The sequence below is a fragment of the Anser cygnoides genome, chromosome 1, assembly GCF_040182565.1.
Source record: "Anser cygnoides isolate HZ-2024a breed goose chromosome 1, Taihu_goose_T2T_genome, whole genome shotgun sequence".
In the NCBI taxonomy this organism is placed as follows: Eukaryota; Metazoa; Chordata; class Aves; order Anseriformes; family Anatidae; genus Anser; species Anser cygnoides.
Genome location: NC_089873.1, coordinates 17,136,166 through 17,154,432, shown reverse-complemented (window position 1 = coordinate 17,154,432; position 18,267 = coordinate 17,136,166). Strand labels below are relative to the sequence as shown.

Genomic DNA, 18,267 nt, shown 5'->3' with positions numbered 1-18,267 from the left:
GGAAGTAGTCTTTCGGTTACAGAATGTTTATGCTTTTAGAGTTCAGAGTGTGCATTTTATTACTGTGCATTTTATTATTGTGCATGAAATGTATACTGCTGTAAAATAGTTTTTTACTTCCTAGTATTTGCTTGGGTGTGGACACTGCTGAGCTTTAACATACTGAGGATCTGTGTAGCTGCTGTACCAGCTCTGACCTGAATTAATTTTGCAAACCAAAGTTTTGCTTCTGGTAACATTTAGAACTCTGTTTCGTTATGAGTGGTTATGTAGATATACATGACTTCTGTCTGTTTGGGCTATCAGCACGTTCAAAAGAGCATGCAAGCATGCATTTTTCTGTTTTTGACTTTCATATCGCTGCTAAATGAATATTGTAAAATGGCACACTTCTGCTTGAAGCCACAGATATTAAACTTACCTCTCCCTTTTCAGTAAAGGTACCCTATTTCCATTTTGCTTACTTAGAAAGCTGTGTGTGCAGTCCTGTTCGGTGTTTTCCTTGTATAGTGATTTTCCACTGATACCTGTCTGTCTGCATACAGCAATAGAGGACAGAGAAATTTTTCAGGTTGCATTCCAACATTTTTCAAACGTTAGAGAACCGTCGAGGCGCATTTGTAGTTGTGTAGCTTGAATTTTTTTCTGCTTTTTGTTTAATGCCAAGTTGACTGTGAGCTACTATATTCTGTAAAAACTGGAGGAGGAGATTAGAACAACTATATTTGATGTGCAGTGCATGCCCTAAGTAGAACACTTGCCGTGTTGTTTATTGACTGTTAGTGTGCATTCTAATTTGTGTTTCCTGGCAGTGTTGTTTGTGTTGGTGGGGACGGCATGTTCAGTGAAGTGATGCATGGTCTCATTGGAAGAATGCAGAAGGACTGTGGCATAGACCAAAATAATCCCAAAGCACCGTTAGTCCAATGCAATATAAGGATTGGCATAATCCCTGCTGGTAAGAAAGGGTTAACTTTCAGTTTACTTTATTCATTTCTTGTTGAAATTCCTTCTATTCATAACTTCTTGAAATTAGGCCTAAGTGTGAGATACGAGCAATAGTGTACAATAAAGACACCTAACTGTAGCTCTTTGTATCCCAGTATGATTACTGATCGTATGCACTGCTATTTGGGAAGGATGCATTGCAAAAGAAAGGAAATCTTAAATGTGCAACTTGAGAATTTGTTGTTTGTTCCTTGCTCTCTTAATTCGGTGGCTCATTTTACGTTAATACAAGATAAGATGTTGACAGTAATGTCTTTGGTCATCGAAACACATTAATGAGTGAAATTTATTGAACAGAGACTTACCTGTGGGGGCAAAAGTGTTGTGTGTGTTTCTGGTTTTGTTTTCCGTCAGTTCCAAATGCTCCACAAATGTAGTTAGAATTGCAGTAAGACCATCCCACTGTTCTGGCAACAGGTTGGTTCTGGTTTGTGGTTGTTTTGTTTGTTTGTTTTTGTTTTGTTTTATTTTTTTTTTGTTTTCCCATTTGTTATCACAGAAAACATAAAGCATCTGCAGCTGGGGAACAGTCCTCAGGTTCCAGATAGCTGCATTTTCTGCCCAGGCTACTTTTGGTGCCAGACGCTGTACCTTCACAGTTCAGCCACGTACCGTCATTGAGAGGCATTTGTCTCAGGATTCAGTTCTCAATGATAAATTTAATTTTTATTGACCACAGTCACTGTTTGGATTAAGCTTGTTGTTAAATCTAGTGGCCTACCTGTTACCTCATCCCTGCCAGTTGGTGGGATGCCTTAAAAAGTGGACTTAAATGACTCTCTTGTCCAAGATTGGATTCAGTCTTGCAACTCTTTGATGGCAATTATGTGTAATTTTATATTATTTATCTGCATTTATTATTTATATTATTTATATTATTTATCTGCATTTATTTTGTGGACTGTGTGGAAAGACAAGTGCACTTTCTGGTGTCATTGGTATGCTGTTCTCTTTTCCTTGTCAGACACTTGAGATTTGAATTAAAGAACTGATATGAAATAAATACTGTGAGTTTCTAACTAGAACTGAAACACAGACTTTATCTGAAAATTTCACATCAGCAATAAAAATACACCAGGTGAAACAGAACATTTGTATCCTCAGGCTTTAGGTGACTAATTTTATGTTCATTGTATCTTTAAGAAGAATGTATCTAAACCTAAACATCTGAATTGTTGCCTGGAAAAAGCTTAACAGTTTCTGCTCATAGATGTCTAACTGTTACTGTATTGCAAGTTGTAATGTGAATATCCCCTTTATATTTTTTTGTTCCTGTTAGCTAGCACGTTAAGGGTTCTGTGTAACCCTATATGTAACTGTAATCTGTTTTTATTTGTTGAAACTTTGTATTAAAATCAGTTTGTATATTAACCTTAAAGAATAGAATGTGAAGTGCTCTACCCTTCATTTCCCTTATTAATGTTTATTTCTTGGATTAAGGAGTTCTGCTTACATGATTTGGTTTCAGAAAAAAAATTGCCTACTGGTGATATTAGTGACCATAAAAAGACTGTTTAAAAAAAAAAAAAACAAAACAGAACGTCAGTGTTGAAAGCTATTTCTTTGCCCCTAGGAAAAGGAAATTAACTATTAGCATCATAAAATCAAAAGATTTAACCTTGCCTTTTCAACAATTTCTTAATGAGTTTTTTTCCAATCGCAGCCAGGAAGTATGAGCTTCACTGATGTTTTAAAATTGCTCATGTGTGTCAAGCTACTTTCTTCTCTGATGTACTTCAGTGGTTTTGTTGTTATTTTTGTCTGCTGTAGCTGTTTGCTATCTGGATGCATAGTGCATGCTGCGTTCCTGAACTACCATGAGGTACATCCAGCCTTGTAATCGGTGCTAAGACTCAAATATTTTCTTTAAGTCATTATTCTGATGCTTCAAAAGTTGTTTACAATAGCGTATAAGGAAGCTGGTCTTGAAATTCTGTTAATTAGTTCTTTGGAAGTACAGAAGATACAAACAGATCGAGATATGAATTATGTTGTACAATATTTAAAATGCTTCATTATTGAAATATGTGAAAGTACCTGTAGGAATATTATTTTGATGTATTTATCAAACTCACTGAACAACTCTTAACCCTTTCTTAACACATCTAGCTACCACGGAGACCTGAGGTTGTGTATGAAATAGCCAAGCCCATGCATTGCAGGATGCTTGGGAAGGCAGCAGGACTTTTTTTCAAGACTGGTGAAACTTCTTGTGAAGCTGCTTGACGTGATGGAGCTGTGACCATGTATTGACTCTAGCAGATCCCCTGGCTCTCAGAGTAGTTCAGGGAGAATTTATTCATTCCATAATAAATGAAGTCTTTAAAAAGAATATTTTAAAGCTAAACTGACAATCCTGAAATACAGCAAGTAAAAAGGAATAAAGCAATGCAAATCATAAATACAGGAAAGCTTGATGCATAATGCTTTTTTAGTTCATTACAACCAACATTTTCTTAAAATCCTAAGAACATGTCAACTGATACTGACGACAACCATTACCCAGGGATTGAGTTCTAAAAGTGTGTGTCTTCTGACACACGGACACAATTTATTCAGTGAGGACAGGTGCCTGGGATAAGGTGACAGTGTCTCAGTGGTTTTTCTTTTTTTTCTTTTAATCTCTTAGTTCCTAACTTCAAGCTGCGTTAGCAGAAACATGGCAGGTTGCTGCACTTTCGTTGCTGTGGTTAAACACTGTCTATATTCAAACTAGCACTCAATTCAGCAGGCTTAATCTTTGCTCAGAAACTGTCAATTTAATTGAACAGAGGTTTGAAACTACAAATGAAAGAAAGATTTAATGGTAAAACACCTTCACCTATATGATCTTTTTTTGAGGAATTAGCTTTATTTCGTAGGCAGAATCCCATTCTGCAGAATCTTTTTATAAAGTCAATGGTACTTTTAAGTCGTAATTCTTATTTTCTGAAGCAAGCCCCTACATGGCTCTTTCAGGGTATCTGGAAATACACTAAGGAAATAGAATAGTCTGTCTTCTGTTTAAAAATATCAGCTAATCTTATGATTTATTCTACATTTTTATGAAATAACTTGTTTTTTAAAATGCCATGAATAAAGGCTCCTATTCATGGCTTTTGTAACTTCTGAACTTCTACATTAGTTGCAGCTGTTCCTAAATCTGCCAATGTAAATTGACTGACTGCTGTTGTAAACAGGTTTCTTGTTAAAAGTACTTAGAGGCAACCTGACAGTTCCACACTTAGTGTGGTAACTACAAGTCAGTGCACCTAAAAAAAACTTCTCTTTAGTTATTACTTTCTGCTAGTACCAGCTGCCCTTAAAGCACATTCAGCTGTGTTTTTTTTCCCTACAGCCAGAGTGGCCATATGCCTGCATATAACTTGAAACCAGAGAAAACCTTTTGTATTGGAACGTGGCCCTGAGGTTTCATCCACATGTTTTAGTATTAAAATGATACCCTCTGGAGTAAGCCAAAGTAATTCATTCTCCTTCCTAAACCTGGCACAGAAGAGGGGGACAAAGCTGTCAACAGCTGTTGGAAACTCCTCTAGTAAAAGAGAACCGATTAGATTAAATGACTTTATGATCTCAGCAGGTAAAAAAATCCTGCTGCATGCTGTGCTGTGGCATAATACTAGTGCAGGTTTTCTGTTTCCAGAAACCAAGCCTGCCAGTCTGCCCTGGGAATAGGGGAAAAATCTTTCAAGTACTGGACAGTATTGAGTAAAATGCAGAAACAAAGTGTTAATTGCCATAGTGATTTAGGCTTCTAGTGCATCCAGATTCCTCTTGCTTTTGCTGCAGTCAAGGATATGAACTCTTAATGCCTAGGACTGAAGCATGAAGGGTGATTATAATCAGCATGTTGATGTGTGGCTATTGAAGCTCATGTTAAAACCAGCAAAGACTTCGTACAGGAAGGGTGCATAGAAAAAAGATTCATTCACAAATTTCAAAACCAGCTAGAAGTGAAATCATGAAGTGTGACTGGACTCCTATACTACTGCCATCTAGGCTGTAAAATTTCTCTTGGAAAATGTGTTAAAGCATAGCGTAAAAAGCTATCTTTTTTTTAAGATTCTAAATGATGTATCTGCAGCCTTCCCGGTTACAATATTTGTAATATTTAATGACCTTTGCAGTTTAGTTAGCATCTCATTTCAAGGTTGAGTACATTCAATTTGGAAGGTGAAGTCCAATGTTTTGTGTTCCACCTTCATCATTTTTAATCAGTTATACTCCTGGAAATGACTGTCTTAGAGCTAAATACTGCATTGGATACGGTGGGGCTGCTATGAGAACAAGTCAATCAAGATTACTTTTCCCTGTAATGTTTGTGATTTTAATTTCATCTTCTAAATTTGCCATTATTACCATTTTTGATATACTGTGGTACTGAACTTCTGCTGAAGTGATTATCTACAAGAATACAAACCAACAAAAAATGCCCCAAATCCTTCTGAAGTGCTTCTTTTTAAGCTAACCTAGCATTCTGCAGATGTGAAACTGTTTTCTTGGTTTCTGGGTGCCCAAGCCATCCATCTCTCCCTGTAACAGTAACTTTGCCTCCTTATTTTTGAACGTGTCACATCCTTGTCCTTTAAAAATCACTTCCCAGCAAAGTCACAGTCTAGATTTTTCGAAGTACTAAATGCTGCTCAACCAAGAATTAGCATGATATTTTGTTGATGGGTGCCAAAAAAATGATGACTTTACAAAATTTTGGCTTTATAAAAAAACATAAATGTACAAGAACCATAATGAAGCTGTTATTGCATGTAGTGGAAAACCCATTGCCATGGTAATTTCTCCTTGAGGATTCAGAGTACGCTGTAGAAATACCTGTCCAGTTGTCAAGGGTATCTCACATTGAGCAATGCTCTTGAGTGCTAAGTGTGTTACTATTTCTCTGTTAAATTCAGTGCTTGCTCTAGGATCAACATCGAGCTGACTGTTGCTTCTGTCACCTGCTTTGTTTAGTACTGCAGTGACAGTCCTCCAGTTCTTTGGAATTTGTTTCATTTTCCATCAATAAAAGTGCAAAAATGAACAGTCATAGCCAAAAGAAAGAGCATGTATTCTCTTTTGAGAAGACTTAGTGGTAAGTTAGTAGTCTTAATCATTTGAAAAATGATGTCTGAATGCTTTGCCTTTCCTCCCATTTATTTCAGATGGTAAATACTGATTTTGTCCACTGAATCATCCATGTAACCAGTTAGAATGACATCTGGTTTTGCTTATTACTTTGGTATGCTATGACCTAAAGCTTGAAAAAAACCTTGGTTAATTTTTATATCATTAACATTAAAAAAATTGATTTGTGGATGAGAAGAAAGTGGAAGAATTTACCTATATAGCAATTGTGTGGCTATATAATACCTCCTAGTAACAAACAAACTTTTGAGAAAATGGGTTAATGAAACATACATGATGTATGGTAAAGATTCAAAGCAATTATAGTTGTTTTAACAAGGGCCAGCTACTGTAAGAGTTGATGTGCCCTCTACACACTTACTATTCTCAATAGGCTGTTAATATCAAAATATCTGGGATGAGAACTTTCTGTAGCTGGGATGCTTCAATTTGGGATTCTGCTGTCTACATACAGTGGCATAGTGCCCTTTGAAATGTACTACCCTCTACATCTAGTGTACTAGTGTAACAGTGGGAAGCCAAGCAGAGTAATCTGCAGCACTTGAACACTGGTGGTTGGTGCTATTTTAGGTAATGGGGTTATTCTCCTTAGGGTGGATTTAAGTTTGAAATTGATACCCAGATTTTGATGCTACCTTTGTCTGTCTGCAGGTGAGATGGATGTCTAAACTCATGTTATAGCCAGGGGCCATCTGACCAGTCAATCTTTTGTTAAAACTGCCTGTCTTGTGTAGATGTTTAATTTCCTGAGGCCCCTCAAGTGGGGCAGGATGCCTGTGTGTGGGTACCTCGAATCGAACTCAAGCTGCCATCAGCTCTTCTAACAAGATCTCTTTGACCAGAATGGGAGCTGTGAAATACAGTCTACAGTGTCACACGTACATATGTAACTACTTTTAGGTGTCATAACTTGAAGCTTAATCATTCCCTTGCGCACTGATTTTCTTCTCCAGCACAACCAATGCAAAAGTTTTTTTCCAATCTGAAGATCTTATTTATTTATTTTTTAATGAATTAGAGCTGAATTAGACTGTTAAAAAGCAGTCTAACTGCTTCATATATGCCTTGGAAGGGCAGGAATAGTTCTGTGTAATCCATAGAAACCTCTTTTATTTTCCTTTACTCTGTTATACTCCAGCCCTTACAAATCCACGAAGAAAATCTAGCAGAGCATTGATATTATTTTTGTCATTTTTAGCCAAAAAAAAAAAAACCATCTAATACCTAACATTAGTCAAGAATTAAGCCCTGTGTAAGCTTCTTGCACAAACTGAATGTTAATCAAGGCGTGTAAGTCAAACTGTATATTCATGTTCTAACACTGCTTTCTCTAACAGATTTGTATTTTGATGAAATAAGCCAGATTTCAGTGACCATTACGTGTATATCTCCTGAGTAGTAGACTCCAAATCTGTTCAAGACCCATCTAATGAAAACTAAGGAGAAAAACTTTTTTTTTTTCCCAAAATAGTTTGGACTACCTGTTTGGTTCAGAAGTATTCAAAGAGATCCAAATCCTTACTAATTATGAACATTTTTGTGACCTTGAAACTAGCATTGTTAGGTTCATACTTGGCACGATGTGGTTGGTGTTAGGAGCAGTTATATTCTCTTAGAATGTACATGATGAATGATACTGGTTTTCTTGCTCGATACTACTGGATCTGAGAAGAAAAAAAAAGTTTGTTTACTGTTTTGTAGGTCAGTTAAAGTTTGGTTTTTTATTGTTGTTTTTGTTTTGTTTTGTTGGTGGTGGTGGTGGTGTTTTTTTTACTCCACTGGCAAGTCTGAGAAAGAGGGATCATTTGCTAGCTGGTAAACACTGTTGATATTTTCCCCAGCCTGCCATTTTAGACTCTTGTGAGTTAATTTCAGACATCAGGTCTAATTTTAGCCCTCCCTTGCTTGTTAACTGAATAGAAATGAAAATAACTCCTGTAAAATTGCCCAGCAGATAAATCAGCTTTTAATTGACTACAGAAGAGTATAGGGAGCCTCCAGTGTTTAAATCTAGCTTGTGTGGATGCCCCTCTTCTCCTCCCACCCAGAGCATAAGACTACTTGGAAGCTCTGGCTGTTTACATCAGGACAGAAGTGACTTTAAGGTAATTCTAGTAGCAGAATACAAACTTATCTCAAAGAAATTCGGAAGGCTGGATGAAATGCTACTCTTGTACATTTAGCAGAAAATTCAGGTCAGGTGTTCTAGTGGCCAATCGGTTTTGGTTTTCTTTTCAGAACTAGTAAGAATTTTCTGCCTAACAGAAATTCATGAGTATAGGTGGCAATATAAAACTGGAAAAAATGGCAATGAAGTGTAACTTAAGTATCTGAACTCTGCTTACATTTTTTCTGCTATAAAACTCCAAATTAGGCACAGTAGCATCTTTTGTGTACCTCATCTGTTGTGGTACTGAGAGAAATTGGAGCCCTGTTTCCTATACAACAACATAAGCTCGTAGTGGTACATTTGCACCATCGTGAAACTGTGTAGACAGAGACCTCTTAGTCACATTTTCCTTTGTTCTGCCAGTTCTGTTATATTTATCTTCTCTTTAACTGGCTCACAGAGCTCCTTCTTGTTCACAGTGGCTGCCTTCTGCATTGTGTTTGCTTGATAGAGGCTTCTGTGCACTTCATCGATAGGGGAAGTGATGTCCATTTTCTCAGAAATAAGTTGGAGGCAAAAGGATTTTTTTTGTTCCTTTTGATAATGGTATATGTCCTGACTGCTTTCAAAGTGAGAAAGAACCAAAAGCGGATTTTAAATAGTGATTGGTCATTCTTACATTTTTAATTTTATATTTTACTTTGATTAGGCCTTAGGAATCAGTGCTCTGTATATGAGCTGCTCTAATCTAGTATATCAGTAGCAAATCTGAGAGTAGATATGTGGACAACTTAAGTTTTCGTTTTGAGTTTTCCAACCTTGACTTTCAAGGACTTATTTCTAGGGAAGAGAACCGAGAACCTACGAATTAGTTTTGGAGTTCACAGTATCACAGATTTCTAGGTTGGAAGAGACCTCAAGATCATTGAGTCCAACCTCTGACCTAACACTAAGTACTCCACTAAACCATATCGCTAAGCTCTACATCTAAATGTCTTTTAAAGACCTCCAGGGATGGTGACTCCACCACCTCCCTGGGCAGCCTGTTCCAGTGCTTAATAACCCTTTCGGTAAAGAAGTACTTCCTAACATCCAACCTAAAACTCCTGTCGCAACTTTCACCCATTCCCCCTCGTCTTGTCACCAGGCACATAGGAGAACAGACCAACCCCCACCTCTCTACAGCCTCCTTTAAGGTAACTGTAGAGAGTGATAAGGTCGCCCCTGAGCCTCCTCTTCTCCAGGCTGAACAAACCCAGCTCCCTCAGCCGCTCCTCGTAAGACTTGTTCTCCAGACCCCTCACCAGCTTGGTCGCCCTTCTCTGGACTCTCTCGAGCACGTCCATGTCCTTCCTGTAGCGAGGGGCCCAAAACTGAACACAGTACTCGAGGTGCGGCCTCACCAGAGCCGAGTACAGGGGCACGATCACTTCCCTAGACCTGCTGGCCACACTGCTTCTTATGCAGGCCAGGATGCTGTTGGCCTTCTTGGCCACCTGAGCACAGTGCTGGCTCATATTCAGCCGACTATCAACCAATACTCCCAGGTCCTTCTCTGCCAGGCAGCTTTCCAGCCACTCATCTCCCAGCCTGTAGCTCTGCTTGGCGTTGCTGCGCCCCAGGTGCAGGACCCGGCACTTGGCCTTGTTGAACTTCATACAGATGGCCTCAGCCCATCGCTCCAGCCTATCCAGATCCTCCTGCAGAGCCTTCCTGCCCTCGAGCAGATCGACACACGCACTTAGCTTGGTGTCATCTGCAAACTTACTGAGGGTGCACTGGACGCCCTCATCCAGATCATCGATAAAGATATTAAAGAGGACCGGCCCCAGTACCGAGCCCTGGGGGACACCACTAGTGACCGGCCTCCAACCAGATTTGACTCCATTCACCACAACTCTCTGGGCCCGGCTATCCAGCCAGGTTCTAACCCAGCGAAGTATACGCCAGTCCAAGCCACGAGCAGCCAGTTTCTTGAGGAGAATGTTGTGGGGAACGGTGTCAAAAGCCTTACTGAGGTCAAGGTAAACCACATCCACAGCCTTTCCCTCATCCACCAAGCGCATCACTTTGTCATAGAAGGAGATCAGGTTCGTCAAGCAGGACCTGCCTTTCATAAACCCATGCTGACTGGGCCTGATCACCTGGGCCTGATCGCCTGCTTGCCCTGCAAGTGCCGCGCGATGACCCTCAAGATAATCTGCTCCATGAGCTTTCCTGGCACTGAGGTCAAAAAGTTGCATATATATATTGTTTAAGTCCTTGTACTTTGTGTGGAGACAAACAAGTTCTATTTACCTGAAAAAAGGTTATTGTTCCAATTTAAATCATAGTATTTCTATCTATATATTTAACTTTGTTCCATAAAATAGAAAGGGGCAGGCTACAAGAATAGGAAGTTTTTATTCAGAGAACCATACCGATAATACTTGCTTTGAACATATACAAAGTAATCTCTCAGTCTTTATTTTTCAGGATCAACAGATTGCGTATGCTATTCGACTGTTGGCATTTCTGATCCAGTAACATCAGCTCTTCATATTATTGTAGGTGGGTGATCAAAAATCACTGTTTTGCTATGAAAATGTTTCCAGTATCCAAAAATAGTAATTTCATTTGGTTATTGTTTTCCACATGCCTGTGAAATGTCATTTGAATATAACAACCAAGTTGAAAAATGAACTTTTTGTCTGGGATTTAAGTCTCTTTCTGATTTGAAATACAGGAGGTTAAAAATGAATTGCTTTTTCCACTGTAATTCATTGTTTTCAAGGGAATATAACTTTTTGAAACTTTATATTTGGTGCTTAAAATTTCATGCTGTCTGGCATGCTTTTTAAAATAGTAGTAAAATATAATAAACAGCATAAATTACTGGATTATATATCTCAAAGTTGTCACAAGTAGCACGTACATTTGAATAGTATTATTTTAAACTTAGTTGCCTGATTTTCTTGTGCAATTTAATGCTTTCATACCAAGTTAGAAATGCGGCTTCTGCTTGACTGGAATTAGCTAATAATTCCCCATTTTACAGTCTAAAAATCACATATTTGAGGAGGAGCTAGAGAGGAAAGCAACTGTTCTTCAGTAAATGCTTTTTGATATGTTGTCATCAGTAAGTAGAGGTACTGGCATTGCCACTTCTCATAGTCCTCAAGTAATGGAGTCCCTGAATTGCATGGGGGGCTAAAGGAGACAGCTTGCATACTCACTGCATTGCAACTAGTGATGTCCGTCCAATCTGCCATATGCTGAGGTAACACAGTCACCCAGTTCTTAATACTGAATTTGAAAAATTGTACAGGATTGTCTTCAGTTATGTCCATTTTGTGTAAGCATAAAGGATGCAATTTCCAGCTGACTGTTCTTTCATTATTACTTGCTTATTGAGTGCTTAACAGTAGCAGTTTTAGGAGCTGCTGTTGCAAAGATTTACACGTGGGCTTCTCTGTTGCTCTCCTATGGTTAACTCTGTTCAGCATATGTAGATTTTAGCCCCACTGGACTGGAATTAAAGAGCTCCTTTAAATATGTGCTTAGTAAATCACAGTATCTTAGTTAGATTATTAAATGTGCATATATGTATTTAAATTTCTAAGTGTGTTTCTCAAGTACATAAAAGGGTGCTTCGTAGTGGTCTGTGGTGGAAAGAGGACAGATAGTGGCAATAAAGTTAAATAGCATAGGGTCAGACTGGTTCAGATGTTTTTAAAATTTAAAAAAAAACAAAAAAAAAAAAAAAAAACAACAACACTTCTGAGTCTTCCACTACAAGGACATCAGATAGGTTGTGTACTTCGTTTTCACATATTTTCAAGACCTGACTGGATAAAGCCCTTAGTAATCTGATCCAGCCTCATAGCTGAACCTGCTTTGAGTGGGAAGTTTGATGAGAAACCTCCTAAGGGCCCTTCTAGGTTGAATTATCTATCCTCTGATACTAAGAAATGTACAATTTATTCATTGGACATACAGTTCCAGCTTTGATCTCTTTTGTAACATCCTCTCCCACTCCTGTATAGCCCTAGTGCAAATTCTTCATTATATACTTTTAGCATACTGACCTTTCTTTTCACTTAGAGCTTAATGCTTTTTAAATATTGAAAGAAATGAATTGTAAAAAATGATTTTCTCTTTCTCCATGTATAAGAAATATATGTATATATGATTCATATGTATGTTGTACAATATACTTTTTTAATTAAAAAAATATGTAACATTGAAGTTGTTATCATTTTTGCAGCTTGAAACAAAATAAACCTTAATGGAACTTTGTACTTTCTAACCTCTGTAGGTGATAGCCAGCCTCTGGATGTCTCCTCTGTGCATCATAACAATACATTTTTGAAGTACTCTGTATCATTGTTGGGTTACGGTTTTTATGGAGACATATTAAAAGATAGTGAAAAGAAACGGTGGATGGGTCCAATGAGATACGACTATTCAGGTAAGTTGGGAGATTATTACATTCTTTTGTCAGCACGTAAGAATATTGGAGCAGTTGATACCCTCTGTCCAAATCACGGTTCTCTGAAGCTTTTAATCATAAGGGACAGACTGAACCTGATTGTATACTCCTTGTGGTACCAAGTGTGTTGAATCAGATTATGTAAAGCTCTGTAATTTAGGAGATAACGTTAACGCTTTGCTTATTCAAGTTGTGTTGAATTTGGCTATATAACACAGTTAGCAAATTAACTGATAGTTAACACTTATATGTTTTATAAGCTTTATAAAGAACTAAAATGTTTATTTAAACTGTCATGAACGATGTTGAAAGCAAAACTAATTCAAATTAATCAGCTTTTTTTGATTAGTGAACCTGCTAGCACTCTAGCACTGTTCTGTGGTGTTCATGTCATGTGTTGATGTGTCTCACCTAGAGAGAGATGCCTAAAATGTAATATCTGTTCTGTGTTAATCATTTTGACTTCCTTCTCAATTAGTTGGACAGAGGTAGGCACTCTGCTGTCTTGGATGTGCAGCTGATGGAGTGAACAGTTGTAGTTCTTTCAGTACTGATTGTAGAGTTAGCTGAGTGGTTTAGCCTGGGTATTTAATGTTTGGGCAAATCTTATGTTACTGGAAAGTATGTTTTACATTTTTGATTTGTGTTAGGAGAAAGAAGATACAAAAGCAGAATTTAATTACCTTTTCTTAACGTAGGCTTCAAGACTTTTCTTTCTCATCATTACTATGAAGGAACAATTTCTTTTCAACCAGCAAAACACACACTGGGATCTCCACGAGATAAAGATAGCTGCAGAACAGGGTAGGCTAATATTTATTTCTGGGTACTTGACGTGAACTGTTGGAAAAGGCCTGTATGTAAACAGAGGTTACAGCAATGTTGCTTTTTAGTATCAAAACGTTTACTCTGAAAGAGACAAGCTTTTTTAAAAAGGTTTATTGACTCATTAAAGAGAATACCTTATTTTATCAGGTCAGTGAACAAAAATGTAATAAAATTTTGTTAGCCTGCTTTCCTCCCCATCTCCGATTTTAAATGAAACAAAGTATAATACCACAGTACACAGTTACTATATGCTGAGGGTATGGTTCTGTGTTACTGCTAATAAATAACAAGTCTGGATACCTTATAGCTTCTGCAAGTAGAAATAATTATTCAAAAAGTTTCAAACATTTGTGTTGTAATTGGAACTAGCAGTTTTATCAGTTGTTTTAGTGTAATGACAACAACTTGTCCTGAGGATAGGTCCCTTCAAGAACCACTATTTAGTCTTTTTTTTTAATGGACTACAATTATCCTGTATAAATTCTGTGTGATCTTCACTTCTCCTTAGAATAAAAGGCTAAGGGGCACTGAGAATGTGTCTAGAAATAGCATGGGAGTGTGAGAGCTTCACCTCTGTGTCATGTCAGCATGACCGGATGTCTGTTTCAAGTGTCTGAATACAAACATGTGCAACATGTTGTGAAACGAAAAGGAGGAATTGAAAGTCCACAAATGGATGCAAAGCTAAAGTCTCATTGAGATTTTATAGACATGGTGTGATTGCTCACATGAGCACAGCACGCGTATATGCCCTCCAGGGGGAGAAGTGGGGTTGCGCTCAATGCAGAGAAACAGCTCTGTTGCACAGAGCTTTGCACTGGAATGAGGGAAGACCTCATGGATAAGGATCAAAACAGACAAACACAGATGACAGGGAGGTGGGCATCTACAACAGACCTCTGATCTAAAGGAGGAATTAGGTGAAGAAGCCTTTAGGCAGCTGGAGGAAGCCTTCTGATGGCAGGCTCTGCAACTCGTGGGTGATTTTATCCATCCTGATAATTGTTGGAAGTGCAGTAGGTCACAAGCAATTCAGGAGATGCCTGGAGTACATTGATGATGATGATTATACTGGTGATTGACAGGCTGACTAGGAGAAATGCTCTGCTGGACTTGTTACAGAAAATGAAGGTGGGGGATATTACAGATGAGGACAGTCTTGGCATCAGTGACTGTGAGATTATAGTTTAAAATCTTGAGAGAAGCAAGCAAGGCAAAGAGTAGAATTGCAACCCTGAACTTATGTGTGATAACAGTTTGGGAGGAGTGGCTGGTATGCTGAAACTCAGGGCTGCTATTCAGAGGCATCTTGGCAGGCTGAAGAAATGGCTGATAGGGACCTCATGAAGTTCAGGAGAGGCATACAGTGTGCACCTGGGCTGTAATAGTCCCATGCAACAGTAAGGAATGAGCACTGTTTGGGAAGCAGCTCTGCTGAAAAGGTCTTGGGGATCCTGGTAGACAACAGGCTACAGCCAAGTCAGCAGTGTGTCCTTGCAGCAAGAAGGGCCAACCATGTACCGGGCTTTCTAAAGAAGACAGAAACCAACAGGTCAGGAAAAGTGATTCTTCCTATGAATTCAGCATTTGTGAAATAGAGGACTAGCAGCAGTATGTCAAGGTATTTCACTGCAATCAAATATTGAAACAGGTTGCCCAGAGAGCTTGTAGACTCCATCCTTGTAGATAGTCAAAATTTGACTGAATAAGACAATGAGTAATACCTCGATCCTATCAGACATGTTTTGAGTAGAAGTTTGTACCACATCCAGAGGTCCCTTCCAACCTGTGTGGTCTTAACAGCATCACAGAGCCGTATTTCTGACCTCCAATAAGTCTGAGTGCTATACCTAAGTTCCTACACTGTCCCCAGAGTTATCCTGATTCATGACACATCAGGGTTGTTGGTGCCACACCCCATCATATGGCGGAGAAAGTCATTTAATGATGGGGTACAACACACAAAAGTTGAGCTGAATAGTTTTATTTTCATCAACTCAATAGTATTTCTGTTTTCAGATGTTACATTTGCAAGGAAAGTGAGCAACAACTGGCAGAACAGCAGAAGAAATGTGGATTAAAACATGAAGGTAATTTATCATAAAAAGAAGATGATGTGACATTATGCAACTTACTGTTTTTCAGTATGTATCAGCTCAAGTACGTATGCTTTTTTTCCAAACTGCAAGTTACTAGGAAATCCAATGTTTCTGTAAGTTTAAATATATATGTAAATAAGTGAAAAACATTCCTCCACCCAGGCCTCAGTTTTGATAAAATTGTACTAATTATTTATATATTTTGTATTAATATCGTACTAATTACTTATTTTGGTGTGTTGGGCTCCTTTTCTTTAAGAAAGATATGTCCTGTGAGCTGAGATTTTGTCTTTTTTCTGTGAGTAAGATTTAACTATTAAGCTGTGAGCCAGTGTGGAAAGAAGCAATTCATTAAGATGACTTTTGGAATAGATGAGGACTCAGCTTTGTGTTTTTTAGCACAAAAGTCACCCTATGTAAAGTTGTTTATTAAATAAATATGAGGCAGTGAACTTAGGTGTTTCTGTGCGGTACATCACTAATAGTCAGTATAAATAAAAAATTAGATTTTTTCTCCTCTTTCATTAGTTGTGCTACCCTTATCCTCTTTCCCCCATTCCAAACCCTTCCATGGATTTTTATATGGGCATACCTTTTCCTTTCTTATGTTAAAACAACTGTTCATATGCTGGATTCTGTGCAGTAGCCTTCCTATCTGTATCTCTTCATGTCTGATTCCTGCCCCCTGACAGGAAGCACTGGTATTGATACACTTTTGACCTTGCTGGAAAAAAAATACAGAGCTTCAGTTGCCTGAGTTTAGCCTCTGCTCACAGTTCGTCTTCCTGGATAAATCCCTTTTAAACAGCAGGCAGACTTTCCATGGGTGCTTATTTTTACTCGTACTTTTTTTTTTTTCTTGTAGAGCCCAATGCATAAAACTGTAATTTTCTTGACACAGGCTTTGGACCTTTTGACCTCGATTGCCTTGTAATTACTGTTGTTTTGCACAGTATCTGTGCATGGCTGTAGCTATTTGTTAGCAAAGAGTATCATCACTCTGTAGAGATTCAGTGGTAGCCTATAAAGCCTATATATGGATTTCTATGCCAACTTTAATTCTTGTTACACATGCTTATATGTGTGTGTGTGAATATATACACACCCATCTATCCATAATGCTTTCATCCCAGCTACTGCTTCTAGATCTTTGATATAGTCGACAAATGGCTGGATTAGAGTGTTTCTAGAGTCTCCAGAACTGAATCTAGGAATAAATTAAATAAATAGCTTTACGTAGTATTTTCTTAGGAACTAAATCTGATAGCAGGGTTCTTTTTCATAAGAAAAATTCAGTGGGGGATGTCTGTGAGAAATAATTGTAGAAATTGCCTGCCTTTTTTGTCTGTTTGCTAGTTACTTTTATTTTTATTAGTTTTGGTTCAGCAGAGGAACAAAGGCTGAAGAAAGTGAGTTACAGGTTAGTGAGCAATCAAGGCTGCTTTAGTCAGCATAGCACAAGACATTAAGCAGATGATTCTGTAGGACTTTGTCTTAAATTTTACTTTCAGTAGCAGTTTTTCTTTGCGCTGCAGTCTATTCTCCATGCAATACTAGTAAGCAAATAATAACAATCCACTACTCTTGATCTGCAATAAGAAGGATTTTAAATTGTCACCTTGTGTAAGCTTTTTACTCAGCAGGGTGTATTGGCTGACTCTTTATGCCTACTTGGTTTGTGTACAGTTCAGATGAGTTTAGAAGGATGCTTGCATTAACCATCACTGAAAATACTTCTTTGTATTTTACAGAAGTCTATGTGCATGTGCTGAGTAAATTTGGAGTGTTAGCACTTTAGGCTGATTTCAGCAACTGGCAGTATATATGCTCAATAGACAATTGAAATGAGTGTCGTTTCTTTTCTCCCTTTTTTATGATTGTTCTATTGTATGAAAGATACTGTAGGCAAATAATTTGTGATATTACAGTGAGACACCCTACGGAATGGTTGCGAGAACAGCTGGTCAACTAAAATGTGATAAGTACTCTGACTTTGTTCTTATTGAACAGTGAAGCTACTGTTGAATGACATGCTTAAATTTTTACTGAACAGTACTTTTCTACCAGTTCAGTACAGTCAATTACAGCAATGTATATAGGCATTCTACCCTAAGTACATTGAGACTTAGTACAGTGAGCATACTTCAAAAGTTAACACTTATCTAGGTACAGTAAAGACTAAATTAATATTATTCAGATAAACAGCAGAAGGTTTCATTGTTAAAGGGTCTTGTTTTCATTTTGTTGCTTCCATATCAGAGAATGTCTGTTTTTCTTTAAAATAGCTTGTACAGTTCTGGACACAGATTGTGTATGAAGTAAAATCCAGTATTACTGTTAGTTGAGATTCTAAAATGATGAATGTGGCCCATTAAATCTATTAAAGCCTGGTAGACTTTAAGACTTAGGGACATTCCTTCCTTCCCAGTGTGCAGGTTGTGAGGCTGCAGCTTTTCCTTTTCCCAGGTACAGTCAGTAGCAAGGCTGAGCATGTTTTCTCATACATGCATAGACAAGACACAGTACAGACATGGCTGGCCACACAGAGATCAAGACAGACAGAAGGTCAGTATCTTTACAGGTACCCACGTAACCATGAACAGCCTCTGCAT

At 38.0% G+C, this 18,267-nt stretch overlaps 1 protein-coding gene across 3 annotated transcripts in view; it reads left to right on the top strand.

Moving 5' to 3' along the window:
* The window catches only part of CERK (ceramide kinase), a 47,537-nt gene that overhangs the window by 17,492 nt on the left and 11,778 nt on the right, over positions 1-18,267 (top strand). For all 3 annotated transcript variants that reach the window (XM_048068553.2, XM_048068552.2, XM_066990057.1), the window contains exons 6-10: positions 813-958; positions 10,733-10,807; positions 12,555-12,707; positions 13,427-13,532; positions 15,576-15,646. In XM_048068553.2, the coding sequence (XP_047924510.2) occupies positions 813-958; positions 10,733-10,807; positions 12,555-12,707; positions 13,427-13,532; positions 15,576-15,646 (551 nt within the window). The remainder of the gene's footprint in view (positions 1-812; positions 959-10,732; positions 10,808-12,554; positions 12,708-13,426; positions 13,533-15,575; positions 15,647-18,267) is intronic.